The 16,715-nt window shown below is 41.5% G+C and overlaps 2 protein-coding genes across 4 annotated transcripts; one reads left to right on the forward strand and one right to left on the reverse strand.

The window, feature by feature from the left end:
* Window positions 1–247: 247 nt before the first annotated feature.
* On the reverse strand, window positions 248–3,888 carry LOC117774954 (aquaporin-11-like). Of its 2 annotated transcripts, XR_004616143.1 has the most exons (4): window positions 3,196–3,888; window positions 2,199–2,315; window positions 409–1,634; window positions 248–316 (listed from the first exon to the last, which is right to left on the reverse strand). XR_004616143.1 is itself a non-coding variant. In XM_034607709.1 (3 exons), the coding sequence occupies exons 1-3, from the start codon at window positions 3,782–3,784 to the stop codon at window positions 1,534–1,536; spliced, it is 807 nt and encodes a 268-aa protein (XP_034463600.1). In that variant the 5' UTR covers window positions 3,785–3,888; the 3' UTR covers window positions 402–1,533. The 2 variants fall into 2 exon arrangements, 1 of the variants encoding a protein (XP_034463600.1); XM_034607709.1 differs by lacking the exon at window positions 248–316 and having other exon boundaries at window positions 402–1,634.
* Window positions 3,889–6,194: 2,306 nt separating this feature from the next.
* Window positions 6,195–16,063, forward strand: LOC117774953 (glycerophosphodiester phosphodiesterase domain-containing protein 5-like). Of its 2 annotated transcripts, XM_034607708.1 has the most exons (17): window positions 6,195–6,338; window positions 6,758–7,058; window positions 8,417–8,635; window positions 9,775–9,878; window positions 11,158–11,251; window positions 11,630–11,689; window positions 11,837–11,935; window positions 12,034–12,127; window positions 12,474–12,619; window positions 13,316–13,398; window positions 13,469–13,619; window positions 13,807–14,031; window positions 14,462–14,619; window positions 14,729–14,876; window positions 15,054–15,136; window positions 15,333–15,412; window positions 15,947–16,063. In XM_034607708.1, the coding sequence occupies exons 3-17, from the start codon at window positions 8,462–8,464 to the stop codon at window positions 16,018–16,020; spliced, it is 1,773 nt and encodes a 590-aa protein (XP_034463599.1). In that variant the 5' UTR covers window positions 6,195–6,338; window positions 6,758–7,058; window positions 8,417–8,461; the 3' UTR covers window positions 16,021–16,063. The 2 variants fall into 2 exon arrangements, with proteins under 2 accessions (XP_034463599.1, XP_034463598.1); XM_034607707.1 differs by lacking the exon at window positions 6,195–6,338 and having other exon boundaries at window positions 6,536–7,058.
* Window positions 16,064–16,715: the final 652 nt, after the last annotated feature.

The following is a 16,715-nucleotide window of genomic DNA, read 5'->3' on the forward strand; positions in this document are numbered from 1 at the left end:
CTAATGTAGTTTGAGTATTTCTGCTGAGTCAGCGTGTGATACGGGGGGTCAAAGGTCACGTTGTGTAACCGATTGTGTGAAGGTCAAAGTAGCAGCTGCTCCAGAGGAACACGTTTTATGAGCCCTTTCTCTTCTGGGATTATTCAAAGTGATTCTTAAGTACGTACGGTTTCCTGTAAAAATCAAAATGTTGCTAAGTTGTAAATCAAACAGTATAAACACAAGTTTAATAGAAAGGGAAGTTTTAATTAAAAATATTGATATATTTAAAATATCAGATATTAGAAAGCATTTAAATTACAACACTATACAAAGCCTGCGATCGAGCAATATTAAATATTATACATTTTCTAACATGTTCTACATTTTGCTGACAGAGTTTGGGTCAGAAATATGAGAGAAAATTACGTTTATTCACATTTTTTTTTAAATAATCATCAAGTCTTACTCCCAGAAACTTAATTTATCATGAACATCCAGACTGTCGAGGTATTTAAAGATGTAAATGATCCTTCACAGAGAAACAGAAGAGTCGAGACCAAAGAATAAATCCAGTGGGACAAAGAAAAAGAATTCACACAAACAATATATCATGAAAATAAATCGTATTAATTGAACTCATGCAGATATCACACCAGGTTCCCTTCTATCCCTTCATCAGTAGAAAGAATGTAAATGTCAAACATGATTTTTGCAGGAAAACAAAGATTCAACAGTAAAAGTTTTTGGTCTTTTAAACTTAAGACGGAAAACTAACAGTGTCCTCACAGTGAAAAACAGTTTTCTTAAAATTCTTGAAACACGAACGGTGCAGTTTGTGTAGAACGTCAACGATTGTGCGACAAAATGAACCCAAATCAAACTAAACACAAACCGAACCATTCAACCCTTTGTGCTCTGTCACTCATTCATTACATGATAACGTGCAGTCAAGCTGTTTAAATTATGATATTAGTTTTTAAACATCGGCTTCTTTGGCTCGTGTGTGTTTCTACTGTGTATTTTACAGGAATGTCGCATGACCTGCTGACACTTAGAAAACGTCTTCTGTCTGAACTTTACGCTAATAATAACTCCAGAGACTTGACACCCCCCCCCCCCCCCCCCCCCCCCCGTCCTCCTATAGGATGTTGACGTGAAACATAATCAACCACGTGAACATGTTTCCTGTGATGCTGTAAATCGACTGGAGAGGAAATTATCTAATTTATCACAATCACCTCAGGGGTCATGAAAAGAAACCAGAACAATTATGGCAAAAATATGATTCTTTGTCATCTATATGCTTCGCGACCCCCAGGGGGCCCCGGCCCGTAGTTTGGGAACCGCCCACATCCTCAAGTCTGTCGCGAGAATTATAAAATCTATTTAAAGTCGAACTGAAGCTTTAGTAAAAAATCTGAAGTTATAACCCTAGTGTGAACGTTTGAAGTTAGTGTCAGAACTTTTAATTTAACTGGTTTGAAATCAGTTTGTGCTGCTGTCGTTCACGACACAAGGAAAAAATAAACTTTCCAGACTCTGACATCGCAGCTACTGGGTTTTCTGTTTCCGAGCAGCAGGGACGTCGACGGTGGTTTTTCCAGAGAGGAAGGGAATAACCTTCTCGAACAGCAGGACGCAGCTCGCCACACCTGGAACCACACGAGGAGAAAAACACCGTAAATAAAGACGGACGACATGACAGCTGTGTCCCTATCGCCCCCTAGTGGCTGGCTGCAGTATAGGTCATAAACCCTCCCTCCTCCATGTTAGTGTGTGAGACACACGGGCCAAATAAACAAAACTTTAAATCTAAAAATGCGAAATACACATTAAATACACTTTTCTTCAAAGATTAACTAACCCTAACCCTACTTTTATATTTTTACATTCGATCAGAAACCACTTAAACTAAAACCACGTACATCTCTTTAATGTAGAACCGACTTTTGTGCTTCTAGAAAAGTTGATTTAATAGTATTTAATTCTTTGTATTTCTCCTCTCAGCTCCTGAATGTGTTTTACTGTCATTTAATCGGAACTGTGAGGCTGTTTATTTCATTATTCTAACGAACCATCAGAGCTGGATTCTGTTCAGTATCTGTATTTGTGAGAGTTACAGGATGTTTTTAATGAAGATGATGAGTTGTTGCTTCTCCATTTCAACAAGTCCCGAGTGTGGGACGGAGACAGGATGTGTGACGTCGACCTCTTACCCAGCATCGGCCCCAGCCAGTAGATGAAGCAGTACTCCAGGTACGTGTATCCGCTGCAGGGGAACTGGATGGAAAAGGCCAGGACGGGGTTAAAAACTGCTCCTGAAATAGTGCCACCTGCAGGGAGGGAGGAAAACAGCAGAGGGTCACGACTGAAACACCAAAGAGAAAATCTATCTGACGGATTCTCTGACAAAGATACGATAATTCGGTTGGTGGACGACGTGACAGCTCCACAAAAATGAAGCCAAATCGTCTTTATCGCCCCCTGGTGGCGGGTTGCAGTAGACATTATAAACCCTGCCTCCTCCTTGTCAGCAGATGGGACATGGACCAAACTAAAAAAGTCAAATTACACACTAACTATTCTCAAAGATGGTTTATGTCATTTTAAATAACACTGCGCAAACTTTTCTGAAAAGTTTGTTTGAAATATTTAATGCTATAAAAACAGGGTGAAACATCATGATTGACAGCTGAGACTGACTCCTGATTGGTCGAGTGCGTGTGGCGGCTGAATGTTACACTTTTTGTAAATACTCAAATAAATCTACATGTCACAACTTTTACTCAAAATTTAAGCAGTTGTTGATGTTGAGTTGAGCTGGAATCAACTGACAACACTTTTAATAATCAGTGAAAATTATTTGAGATGGGTTTTCTGCAAAAACTGCTCAAATTTATGAATAAAAAAAGGAAATATATTATGATATAATATAATATTTGTTTGTTTACTAAACCTCTTTGATGGCAAATTCAATATATTGAAGTTTGAGACAAAGTCTTTTCTCACATTTTACAGTAAATTAGGAAGTTAAATAGATATTGTCAGTGTTGCAGCTCTTGTTGTGAAGTATTTATATTTTGTCTTATTTTATTTTGTACATGATGTTCTGTTTAATCTGTGCAGTTGTTGTTGAGTAGTTGGAACAGCCTGTATAATATAAAGTATATATAAAATCTCTTATAATAATAAAACTTCTCTTTAATGACCCACCTGCATAAACCAGAACCGTGATGACCGCAGCGAAGCAGTGGACCCGGAGTTTCTCCGGAACTCGGTGCACATGTGCGGCCACAGCCTGAACCATGAAGGCGCAGACCAGCTCCACGGCCGCGGCCTCCAGCACCGTCCCGCCGAGGGGGTCGAAGCACCGGTAGCCGAACTTCTGGTGCCGGAGGTGGAGGTCGGACAGACCCAGGGACCACACGGCGGCGGCGAAGTGCTGCGCGGCCACGGCGGCTCCGAACTGGCAGAGTATGAGCACCGTGGCCGCCTTCCCGGAGCTGCCTCCCCGGCAGAAGCCCTCCAGAACCCCGCTGGGGTTGCAGGCGGCGCCGCGGAAAGTTAGGAGGTGAATGACGGTCATGGTGTAGGTGATGGTGAGGCCGACCGGCAGCTCCAGGCGGCCGGACTCCCCCAGCAGCTTCAGCTCGTGGCAGCAGCCGCAGAGCTGGAAGGTGGACGCCGCCTCCAGCAGGTAAACCCGGGAAGCTCCGGGGAGGAGAGCCGCAGTCCGCCGGGTCAACTCGCTGAGGAGCACCGCGACCCCCAGCACCGCCAGGGACACCCACAAGTCGGTCATTGCTCCGCGGTTCGACCTGCAGCCGCTGCCGAGCCGAGCTCCTCCTGACGCGGGTAAGTTTACTTCTGTGCTCCGCCGCTGCCCCCGGGGCCAGAGCGTCCAGCTGCACGCCGTGCAACAGGAAACAAGGCGGAGCAGCCTTCAGAATAAAAGCAGGGCAGGTTATTTAATTGTATTTCAAACTAAATGAAAAGGTTCACAGCTAAAAACATGATTTAAAAAATCTGTTGCTTTATTTGCTTTGTACCAATTTTCTTGTGGAAATTAAACGTGTGGACCAAAATAAACAGAATGAATGAAAATCTCCTTCAAAGCTCGTGTGTCTCTGACAGATCCCCAAAAGTGAAGCCAAAGGATCTTGATTGCCCCCTGGTGGCTGGCTGAAATATAGGTAATAAACCCAGCCTCCCCCATGTTTGCAGATTGGATGTGGACCACACTAAAATGTCACGTACACATCAAAATACTTAATCCGTCTTTGTGAGTTACTTTTGATCACGCTCTATCTTCAAGCGCTATTTTTTACGCTAAGATTCTTGCGTCAAATGACGTCTTTGCTGCTTGATGGCGGAGTTCGTATCTGGGTTATTTTGACTTCATTTCCGTGTAGTGGAAGGAAGTGGTCGTCCATCTCAATCAAACAGTCTCTAACTTTTACACTTTTGTTGGTCTGTGGATATTTTCCCCTTTAGCCAAAGACAGTTTATATGTTTAATACAATTAACCATCTCCTCACTGTATATTTCATTTGATTAAGGTGATATCAATAAAGAAAATCAGCAAAACTGCCTCAAAACGCCGAATATCCCTTCAGCAATGATTCTCGAGGCTTGGGAACATCTTGGTGTTTTATTTTGGAAGACGTAACAGGAAGTGGAGGTGTTTATTCTGAAAGGCTTGACTGAGCTCGTAGATCATAACTTGACTGACTGGATGTCAGATGCTGCAGTTTAACAAGTATTCAAAACAAAACGTTGAACAGGATGAAGTCGTAGCTGTTGTTATAATATTTTATTCTAAGTAAATAATGATTAAACTATAACTTTTACATCTTATCTTTATCTTTATCTTGGGTCCGGACTCTGCATGTGATCACATCAGGCTGAACAGTCACGTGTTGACAGACACAGCTGTGAGGGGACAACAAACCTCAACTGACAAATGAGACAGACACACACATGAGACAGACACACACATGAGACAGACACACACACATGAGACACACACACATGAGACAAACACACACATTTTTGTGTCTGTGAACCTCAACATGTTTTTCAGTCACAAAGCTTTAAGTTTTACTTTGAGCTTTTAGTCTGCAGCTTTATTTGCTTTATGTAGGTCGTATAGAAAAAAAAAGGTTACATCACTAATCTGATGTTGGTATAAAGACTTGGTTTAATTTTAATCCTCTGATGTTTAGATTAAATCATGATAAACTATGTCAGCTGCAACATGCAACTTCACCACTAGATGTCACTATTTCTACACACGGAACCTTTAATATGTTGCTTACTTGTATGTTTTGTCTATATATGTTTACACGGGGGATCAGAGAGAAACCGTATTTCAATCACGTCTATGTCCTTTACATATGGTCAAATTGACAATAAAGTTGACTTTGACATCAAAGTGAAAAATTTATAATTTAGTCATACAGGCAATGTTACGCTAACAAAAAGGGGTTTATGGTCCAGTGGAGGAAGACGAAGACTAAAGAGCCCGGGAGAAGATGCGGAGGAAGATGAGGAGGTCTAGAAGACGAGGTGATGGAACCAGTTAACATCTGGAAGGTGTAGGTTTGGTTTGTGGTGTTTTCAGTTTTCTCAGTGTGTGTTTACTCTGGTTTTCCTCCTCCGGTTTCCTCCCACAGTCCCAAACACATGCAGGTGAACTGGAGACTGTAAATTCCTCACATCGATGTGACTGAGTGGGAACGATGAAGAGTCCACATGAGCCGGACTAGACCACGTTCACACGGCGGCCATGTTCCTATAAGTCACCAGTTTGATGATCCAGGTTCAAACGTCATATAAACACTGGCCAACTGTTTTTATTTCACTGAAACTGAAGACACGATGAGGAATAAAACCTGGAGGGACACAGGGTTGAACGACATATTTGATGGCTCATTAGCCAACAGCTAACATTAGCATTCAACTAAATAATTTAAATAAATATAAGTAAAATTTATAAAAAATCTTAAACACAAAATATATCAGACAGATTTAAGCAAATAACAATTCATTTGACTAATTATCTCTAGGGTTAGGTTTCGAAATATACAAAATTGGGCCTTTATATTTAAATACTTTATATTTACTTCAGGAGCGGGTCCTCTCTACGGAGGCAGCCATGTTTTTCTACAGTAGCCAAAACTGGACAAACTAAACCTTTTGAGTTTTTATGACACCTGAAGGTTCTCTGTCATGTTTGGAAGCGGAGGTGAGGGGTGTTCAGCTGCCACATGACACCTCACCACTAGATGTCACTAAATCGTACACTCTGAACCTTTAAGAGAGTTGAACTTGAGTCAAAGTGCAGTTTATAACAGGTGCGTGTTTATCATGAAACCATATATATTATTATAGTCTTTATGTATATATATATATGTATATATACATATATAGTATATTTTCCGTGTTTTACTTTCCACCTGGACTCACCTGGTGATAATATCCTGATTTCACTGAAACCTTCCAAAATAAAGCTATTTTCTTCCTGTGATATTTATATTTCCACATTAAAACATATTTATTTGCATCCAGACACTCATTATAGTAAATTATTTTGTATATTTCCATGTGATTTAATGATAATCAACACGAAACCACATGTTATTGTAGCTGCTCCTTGACTCTGGGTCTCTCGATGTTACACAACAGTGTTAAATTCCTGCTTTAAAAAAAAGCTGCTGCGGTTTTAAAGGCGAAGTGTTTTATTTCCTCTGAGTTGATGTGGTTTCATCCACAGGAGGCCACTCGCTGCCAGGCTGTAACCGGAGAGGGTCCTCGCTCTGCGGCCTCTTCCCCCGCGGATCCCCGGGAGGCAGAGGCGACCTGGAGGCGGGATGACAACATGTTGATGTTAGAACATTCTCCGGAGACACTGAAGCTGCGGCAGCGTCGATGATCATCAGCAGCAGGAAGCAGGTCTCGGTGACATGTCCCGTTCTCTGCCTCCGCGCGTCGGCTCTCACCAGACTCCCTTGTGAAAATCTCCATTTTACCAATCATCACACGCGCTGACGGAGCCGGCATCAACTTTACACGAGGTAAGATGTTTTCATGTATTAATAGACCACAATCTCCAATTCGGCGTACACACAAGACAATAACGAAATTGAAACCCGGAACTGGAAATGATTTTACTTAAATACTTGAAACGTCTGACGATCATGTGTATTAAGAATTTACCTGTAAAATGGCAGAAAATAAACCTTGAGTCCGGTTCTGTTGACGCCGATAAGCAAAGCTGACATTGACCTTAACACATGTCTATTTGTATTGTGGTTTGCTTTACTGTGTTTTTGCTTTATTACATATTATTATTGTGATGATGATTATTTCTGTTTATATACATGTGCCACCAAATACAAATACCGACAATCTACTAATAACGATAATAATAATAATTATAATAACTTTCTTTATATTCAAAACAAAGTAACAAAGTGCTTTATAATACAACAGATAATGCAAAATAAAATGTAACAATGTAACAAATCAATAGTAAAGAATGTGACGTTAAAATAAAATCAAGATTGAAAGAAGAAGTGTTTTTTAACCTGATTGAGATCTGCAGCCTCACACCTTTAGAGACGAGTTGTGATTTGAGATCAGTGCTAACGATCCATTAGAATCAACAAGTCAATGGTTGAAGTTCACGTCCTGTTAGAAACCAGGTTCTTATCTGTGAGTTGTGCTTTAACCTGTCGACATTCACCTCGTGTCAGTGGAATATGTGTAAATTATACACAGCAGATAACTGTGAGTGAACTGTGGCCCGAGCAGATGTGAAGCTCTACTTCTCTGGGAACAAGGAGCAGACATGTATCCGATCATTTAACAAAAACAAAAACACTGAAACAATAGTCTCCTTGAGAACAGTTCTGGAGTCTTGGCAGAGTTGAATCAAGCTGTGAGAGATTTCCTGCAGACGGACTTGTTTAATGTTTTAAAGCCTCTGCACACATGTAATGTATTCACGGCATAGGCCGTAAATAAAGATGGACGACAAGTCTCCACTTCCTCCTACTGATGAGAAGTGAAGCCAGAACATCCTGGATTCTAACACTGCCGTCCTGCATCGATCATTTGGAGCCGGAGTAAGTGATGAAAGGATGGAGCCACGATGTCGCGATCCTGCAGATACACAAACTCATTCAATGGCGAGTCAGGACGCCTCAACTCCCACATTGTTTAGTTTAGAACCAAAATATTATGTGTGAAAGTTCCTGGTACCAGAGTCCAGGGTCCAGACCAACGGAAAGGAGGTGGTGTCAGTCCAGATCAAATAAACTTTGTTTTCATGGCTCAGACTTTTGGACCAATTGCAGGAAGTGGAGACGGCATCAAACGAGAGAAGTAGAAAGTTAAGTGAGAGATTATTTCTGTTGTTTGTGTGTCTCAGGTGTGTGCGAGCAGGATGGAGGCTGTGTCCACGTGTGTATGAGTCATGGCGTCCTCGTTGTCTCGGCTGCAGCTCGGCCGGCTGCACGGCCTTCGGGCCAAACTGCTGCGTCGGTACGAACACCAGCCTCTGGTGTCGTGTCTGTCCGGGTTGTACGGCTGCAGGTGGAGACGCCACGAGAGGAGCCGCACTCAGCCCGGAGACTGCTGCTGCAGCAAGGTCAGACCACGTCCAACATCTGGACACATCTGGTCCAAGTCATCAGGCCCTTAAAGTCATGGCCAGGTTAAACCAGTAGGGGGTCCTGGGGCAGATTCATTGAATTACAACTGTTAAGGCCTTTTCAAACTAGACGTGTTATTTAATTTAATTTTCACATTATAAATTGTTGTCGAGTGATATCGCGGGTTTAATTTTTAAGTTTTGCTTCCGACATGTTCACATCTAACCAATCAGAAGGAGTCACATCTTCCTCCTCGATCCAGATATAAAGTTTACTTTTTGTCGACTTCTTTAATATAATTGTATCTCAAGTCACTTCTCCCAGTTATTTTTGTCTTTTAAAAGATGTGATGTATCCGACCTGAAGCTACAATCAAAGTAAAGGCGACACTGAAACTGTGTTTTTCTCCACTTTAGTTTTTAAATCACAGTTTCATAGCTTTTCTGCTCTGGGTTGTTTTTACCTCTTTACCTTTTGATTTGGTAAAAGTATCTTTAGTGTCTTTGTGGAAGGATCCTCTCTCTCAACCATCTGTCGTCCAAGCAAAGGAACATAACTTCTGCCTTTTCACATTTAAACCAGTAACACACACAAACCTGCTATGAAGCCATTAAGCACCAAAATCTAACTTCGTTGTTGGTGGCATGAAACTATTTTCATTCAAAAAATTTCGAATTATTCAAAACAATTCTCATCAAAAATATTTGGATGAATAAATGAATCGGTCTAATGGATCCTTGTAAGAGAAAATAAAGGTTTGATGCTACTTGGAAGAAGAAAATCAATCAACCAGTAAAATGTAAAGTTTTATTTATTTTCTCTTTCACAGTTATTGTAGTTCAGCATAATAACACCAGTTTAACCATCAATTAAAAGATTATAAATGTTTTATGGATCTCACATCACTTCATTACTGATCTGCTTCTACGTGGTAAACGACACAAACAGCGAGGCCTCGTGGTTCCGAGGTTTATTTCACAGCCGAGCCACTTTAGAGCTGATGCTGTTTGAATTCCTCTTTCTACTGGTCAACAGTCAAATCTCCATGGAAACCAAATGGAATCCAGGTACAATCTATGTGTTTATGAGCTTTGTGGTAAAAAAATGTTCCATGTTGTGTTTGTGTGGTCGACAGCTGGAAGGAGTCAGCTTCGTTCTGCTTGTGGCGGCTTTCTGCTTAACGCTGGTGTTTCTCTACTTCTGGGGACACGCGGAGAACGACTACGATGACTTCGATTGGTGGGTCGAGTCCCGCTTGCACTCGAGTGAACAAGCAGTAGATTACATGTGTGATTACAATGCTCCCAGAGTCGTAAAAAACTATAAACTCTCTCAATGAATCCCACTCTGTCATGTTTTCTATGCTGGAATATAACCTGACTTCTCTGTTTGGTCATTTAATCAATTTAATCCAACTCCTCCAGAAAAATGTAAAATAGAACGTCTCTCAGAACAGAAAAAAGGAAGCGGTCTGATTTCCTAAATTATTTATTAATCATGAAACAAAGTCATAAACAGTGAATGATTAAGAAGTTTGATTATTATGAAAATGGCCTGTGTGGCAGTGTTAAGGTGAAAAGAAAACTCCTGAATCCCTCTGATCCGGATCAGCAACAACATTTAATGAGATCTTCACATCCTTAAAGTTTGGTGGAAATCAGTCCTGCTGACAAACTAATTCATGGACAGAGGTGGAAACACAGTTCTCCAAACTAGATTTTGACACTTGATCTTCTTCAGGCGGTCATCATCATCATCATCATCATCATCCGGGCTTTGGGGCCGTGGGCGGTCGCCAGCTGATCATCGCTGAGTCAGTCCAACTCAAACTTACTTAAAACTGTAGAATTAGTCGTCAGTATATCGTCATCCAAAGGATTTAATAGATGTTTGTTTATTTATCAAATGACTTCAGAGAAATCCACTGGTTTCAGGTCGTGGACTCACGACACAAATGATCAAAGATCGGTGATGCTGAACCAGATTCATTTCCCCTTTTAGTCCTGATGCAGATCTGAAGACTGAAAGGAACTGTTAATACAGTTTATTGGGACTAAACACTGGAATCTTTTATTCATTTGTGGATTTTAAAATGTTTTTTTAAGCTCTTTTAAGAAAGCTACGGTAAACCAGTGACCGGAAACAAGGGAGATGTAACAGCTGGATTTGAACTGTGGACTTTACTGTTCATGTCACCATCTTCACCTCTGAGCCACAGGGACACACCTTTGTTTAACTTAATGACACGTTCAACCATTAACAGTTTACTGTTCACATGAAGCATCAAGTGTTCTAAGTCAATCTAAGTAAGATTAAATATTTATTAATTTAAAAAACGTATTTTAATAATAAATATTTAAAACATTTACTGCGTTTTATTCCTTCTTTTGTTTGGTAGCGGTGTCACCGTCATATCACACATCCGACTGTGTTTATCCCGTGTTTGTGTTTAACACGTGTTTGTTTAACATGTGTTTGTGTTTAACACGTGTTTGTGTTTATCCTGTGTACCGTTCAGGTTTAACTTTGGGAACCTGGGCTTCTGGTTCCCCTGGTCTGTGGTGCTGCTGGTCATCGCTGCAGGTTTCTTTACCTACGTCACTGTGCTCATGGTGAGACACCGGTGAATGTTTCACTGATTAAAGTTGTTTTGTCATCCACTTAGTTTCTCTTTTTGACAATTGTTAATAGTACAGTTGCATTTCTTTGTTTTAAAAATCACGTAATTGTTTTATATTTTCCCAAGTGACTTGTTTAAATGTTATAAAGTCATGAATGAATGGGTCAAATCTCTCACCTGAATAACATCCTTGAATTATAAAGGTCAGATTAAGTTTGTGTGTGAAACCAGAGACGAGGCCTCAGAGTCTTTATCTCTGTCCACAAATGTGAGTGAAGGTCAGTGAGGAGTGAAAACCTCTGATGTGAAACCTTGTTTGTCTCAGTTAATCTCATCGTCCCTGATCAGGCTGATGTCGTTTGTGTTGCAGCTGCTCGCTGTGTGTTTGCTGTCAGAGGGACAGAAACTGTATTTACACTGGAGTCACAAGGTAAATCTGCTCTGTCTCAGCTGCAACATGCAACTTCACCACTAGAAGTCACTAAATTCTACACACTGAACCTTTAAATATAAACGGAAACTCGGCACTTTCACACCTGCTGCAGAACTATAAAGTTATGTGACGTCTTTGTGTCAGATCGGGATCCTGGTCAGTCTGATGTTCTCCGTCATAGCCACGGCCGTCCTGTCCGACCTGTGGAGTAAAGAGTGGACGACGTTACTTCTCTCCTTTCAGGTGACTCTCTCTCTCTCTCTCTCTCTCTCTCTCTCTCTCTCTCTCTCTGTTCCCACCATCCCTCAGTTTTCTGACGTCAGATTTTCTCTCTGAACCAGGTAACGGCTCCTTATTTACATGTGGGCGGAGTCTTGCTGATGACAGCGCTGGCTTGGCCAATTGCTTTGCATTTCTTTCGCATGAACGGCAGAGGTGAGGTGCACGTGACACGTATTCAAATTATAAAGGTGTCAAAGTTTTGAATGAATAAAAACTTTCTAAACTGCAAAACTTGTGATTTGAAGGAGGAAATTTGTTTTAAATCCACCTACTGTCACAAGTTTATGAATTAACTCAATAACCCTTCATAAGCAAGTGGATAATATCTCTTTAATTAATGAAATGTAGAAATGTTCACTCTTTGAGATTAATCCTCAATATAATATCAGTATTCTGACATAAAACAGACCGACACGAACACGTCTCCGTCATTTCAAACCCCAACTCCGTCTCCTGTGCTGGTTTTAAAAGATCTGCTCGTGTTCTGTGTGTGTTTCAGTTAGACGGGGCCTGATCGTCGGTGTGTACCTCGTCCTCCTGTCTGCTCTCTACCTGGTGCCCCTCGGTTTGTATTCTCCTTGTATCAAAGAGGAGCGGAGCCTGGGCCCTGCACCGGCCCTCATCGGCCACAGAGGAGCCCCCATGGTGAGCAGCCGGCCCAGATATCACACTTTATTTTGTTTGTGTCATTTTCAGATTGAGCGTTTTTGACAGATTGTCTGAAATCCTTCCGTTGCACTGGTTCACTGAACAAGAACCAGGAAACTTAAACAACAACAGTTATTGTTTTCATAAACTATTATTCTGATAATCTTCTTGATTAATCATTTAGTCTGAAACATATTAACAAAATGGCTGCCACAGTTTCTCAGAGCCCCCCGCTGTGTGTTCACTTTGCTTGTTGTGTCAAAAAGTTTGGTCTTTGTAATTTACATTTTGACAAAGGAAAGCAGAAAATCTTAGAAACTGAAACCAGAGAAAACTGAACTTTAGAGCTTGTAAAACGCGTGATTGCAAAAACTCATGGTTGCCAAGATTTGTATAAAATGTATAAAGACGTCAGAGCAGTGAAATCATCCGACTGTGAAAATCTTCCAGAGCAGGAAGTTTAAAGTCTGGACACAAGACGAACACTCTTCGCAAATCTATGTCAAATATGTGAAACATTTTCCTGGACACAGTTTATGTCTGATGCTCTTTCCAAACAGGAAGTGAACTCATATCCTTCTCACCCAAACTGTTTACATTTCTGTAAACACAACGTGAGAGATATTTAGAGTGAAAGAGCAACCTGCTTTTCAAATGTAAATGTTATAATTTATTGGTCACTGTGTGTTGCAGCTCGCTCCAGAAAACACTCTGATGTCATTTGAGAAGGCGGTGGAGGCAGGAAGTAAAGGTCTGGAGACCGACGTCACCATCAGGTCAGTGGGCGTGAAAAGTATTTATACACACTCTACTTTGATGATAGCTGTTGTGTTGTCATGGTTACAGTTATGACGGAGTCCCCTTCCTGATGCACGACCGCACGCTGCGACGGACGACCAACATCGACGAGGTTTTCCCCAACCGGACCGACACCGCGGCGGCCATGTTTACCTGGGCCGAACTGGAGAGCCTGAACGCCGGCGCCTGGTTCCTCTCCGTGAGTCACACAGAACGCACAGTAGACAATATAGAGAAGTGTTTTTATTATATAGAAGTTTAATTTATTTAGCTGTTAAATTAAAATACTAAATATCAAAGTGTGCATCACACAGCAGCCCCACACAGTCACCAGTGAGCAGCTTGTGTCATTGTGTTAATTGGGTATCGACGGTCGTCCCTTCTAGCTCGATCCGTTCGGTACGGCCGGCTCTCTGGGAGCAGACGAGCGTCAGCGGGCGGGAAACCAGTCGGTCTGCAGCCTGCAGGCCTTCCTCCAGCTGGCGGCTCACACGGACAAGCTGGTGATCTTCGACCTCTACCGTCCGCCCAGAGGTCACCCGTACAGAAACACCTGGATCCAACGCACGCTGGAGGTCATCCACAACGAGTCGTCCATTCGGTCCTCACAGGTCAGACACAGCTGCAACAGACTTCACTTCTTGGTCCATGTCTCATCCTTCCCACGAAGTTTTGAGGAAATCTGTTACAAATGGTAAAAAGGTCAAATTCCTCTGAGGCCCAAACAGCATTTTACCCCTTAAACGTCTTCTACTGAAGAGAGATCTATAAAACTGGTCATTTGACAACTTCAATCGGAAACAAGGTCAGTTTTATAGTTGTGTAAAGTGTCGAAGCAGAATGAGTAGTAATGTGAATAAGTTTATTTACATTATGTTCTGTTCTCCCTTGTTTAGAAAGTCTGTCACACTAGACTCAATTATAAAATCTCTAAATTAAACATAGCATCATTTAACTAAAGGTCAGAGATGATTTACAAAGAGTATTTATATATTATATATATATTTATATTTGCGTGTGTGTGTGTGTGTGTGTCACCAGGTGCTGTGGCTGCCGTCAGATCTCAGGTCTGTTGTGCAGGAATTTGACCCCGAGCTGCAGCAGACGTCAGGAAGTCGACTCCCTCTAGAGGAGCTCCAGAGCAACAACGTCGTCAAACTGAACCTGGACTACACGTCCATGTCTGCCGAGCTCGTCAGGTGTGTGTGTGTTCGTGTGTGTGTGTGTGTGTGTGTGTGTGCGTGTGCGTGTGTGTGTGGATGCTGCCCTGTGTAATATGTCGTAACACTCCTCTCCTCTCGTGTGCAGCGAGTACGCCGCCGTGAACATCACCACCAACCTGTATGTGATCAGTCAGCCGTGGCTCTACTCTCTGGCGTGGTGCTGCGGCGTCCACTCAGTCGCCACCAACGCCCCCCAGCTCCTCAGCACCATGGGCTCCCCGCTCTTCCTCATGGTACGACCACGCCTCACAGTTCAACCGCTGCTTCACACGGTTCACACGGTTCTCCAGTCGTGAGACATTGTTAAAAAGTATTTTTGATCAGGTTTCTACAGAGCTTTCTCCTGCACATCATGGTCTTCATCATCAGATTGAGTTTGGTTCATTGTCACGTTTCTCTCCTTCTTTCAGACTCCAGGTGAATACAACCTGATGTGGATCCTCACTGATTTGCTGTCTGTGGTGTTGATCGTCCTCATCTTCAGTTTTCACTGGTGAATCTCTCTCTCACACACACACACACACACACACACACACACACACACACACACACACACACACACACACACACACACACACACACACACACACACACACACACACACACACCACTTCCTGTTCTTAACATTCAGAGTAAACTCCAGATGTAGAAGTGACTTCAGGGGACTCAGTTTCTTGTTTTGCTCCCAGGTGGCGAGAGCGAGGACTGACTTCCTGCTCGGGCAACAAAATCTCACTGGACAAAGCCACTTACAGCAAGTTCCGGACGGGTAAGACACCGTGAAGGAACGGCCCCGATGCTTTTAGATAAATACTTTCATATTCATCCTGAGGTCAATTTACTTCTATATTTATATCATAAATTAAATTGGGGAAAGACACACATCAAAGGTTCAGAACCGAACCCACGGAAATTAAGCTTAATAGAAAATTAACCAAATAACATAACATGAGTAAATAGTGTATTTTGGGGTTTTAAACAAAACAAGACATCACCCTGAGAAAGTTTCACTATTGGACATTTTATAGATCAAAAAATTAATCTGGAAAATATTCTGCAGAATAATTGATAGTTGAAATATTCTAAAAACTCCCAATATGAAGTTAAATTATTTGAGACATTATGTTTCCACCACTATACTTAAAGACACATCCGTTTTATTTCCAGTGTGAAATGTCCAAATCCTCATTTAATCACTGTTATTTTATGCTTCCAGCTTCTTATTCTCTGAAATGCATTTCTGAAATCACATTTTACACAAAGGGGTACACAAACATTTTATTCATCTGATCTTTGTTTTCAGAGATGAGCGACATATGGTCGATCTCCAGCGCGAACCTGCAAGCAGAGAAGACGGCAACCGTCACCGTGCACTGAGCCACAAACTGCCGACCTCTAAGATCTCAGTGAATAAAAACATTTCTTCTCAGAAACGAAAAAGTTCTGTTTATTTTGAGCAAATTAAAGTTTTAAAGGAAATGGTCAATATCTTAGCGACTGATCAGAATCAAAAGTATTTTCAGATATTTCTCTGAAGTCTCTAAATCCATCTAAACTCCAGAGGTGCATTAAGAGAAATGACGTTTTCTGTTCTTTGCAAAATGTCATTTATTCACGTCTTCATCAGGATATGTGGTCACATATTGAATACAATAATTTCTCCTTAATAAACATGGTCCAAAAAAAAAGTAATGTGATTATTTCTTCATGTTTAAAAATCAGTGCTAGTGGTTCAAATATTTAGAAAAAAAAAAACACATGAGAATAAAATCATTCACCATCTTCAGTTTGTGTTTCTGGACAAACTTCTGTGGATCGACTCGGACCAACAGGTGGTGATTGAACTTGGTGGCACACGTGTGGTCGGTTTCCTTGCACATGCATCACTACAGAAAACATCAGCAGCTAGTTTAACATCCAGATTTGACGACGTAAACTGTACGAACTAAAACAAACCAATCAAATGAAAGAGAAATAAAAACACTGGCTGAAATCTAAAGGGGTCGTTTGAATGAGACGTTACCTCTAGTGAGGTTTACGCAGCTTTTTTAAGGGATTTGATCCACAACACA

The sequence above is a fragment of the Hippoglossus hippoglossus genome, chromosome 14, assembly GCF_009819705.1.
Source record: "Hippoglossus hippoglossus isolate fHipHip1 chromosome 14, fHipHip1.pri, whole genome shotgun sequence".
Lineage (NCBI taxonomy): Eukaryota > Metazoa > Chordata > Actinopteri > Pleuronectiformes > Pleuronectidae > Hippoglossus > Hippoglossus hippoglossus.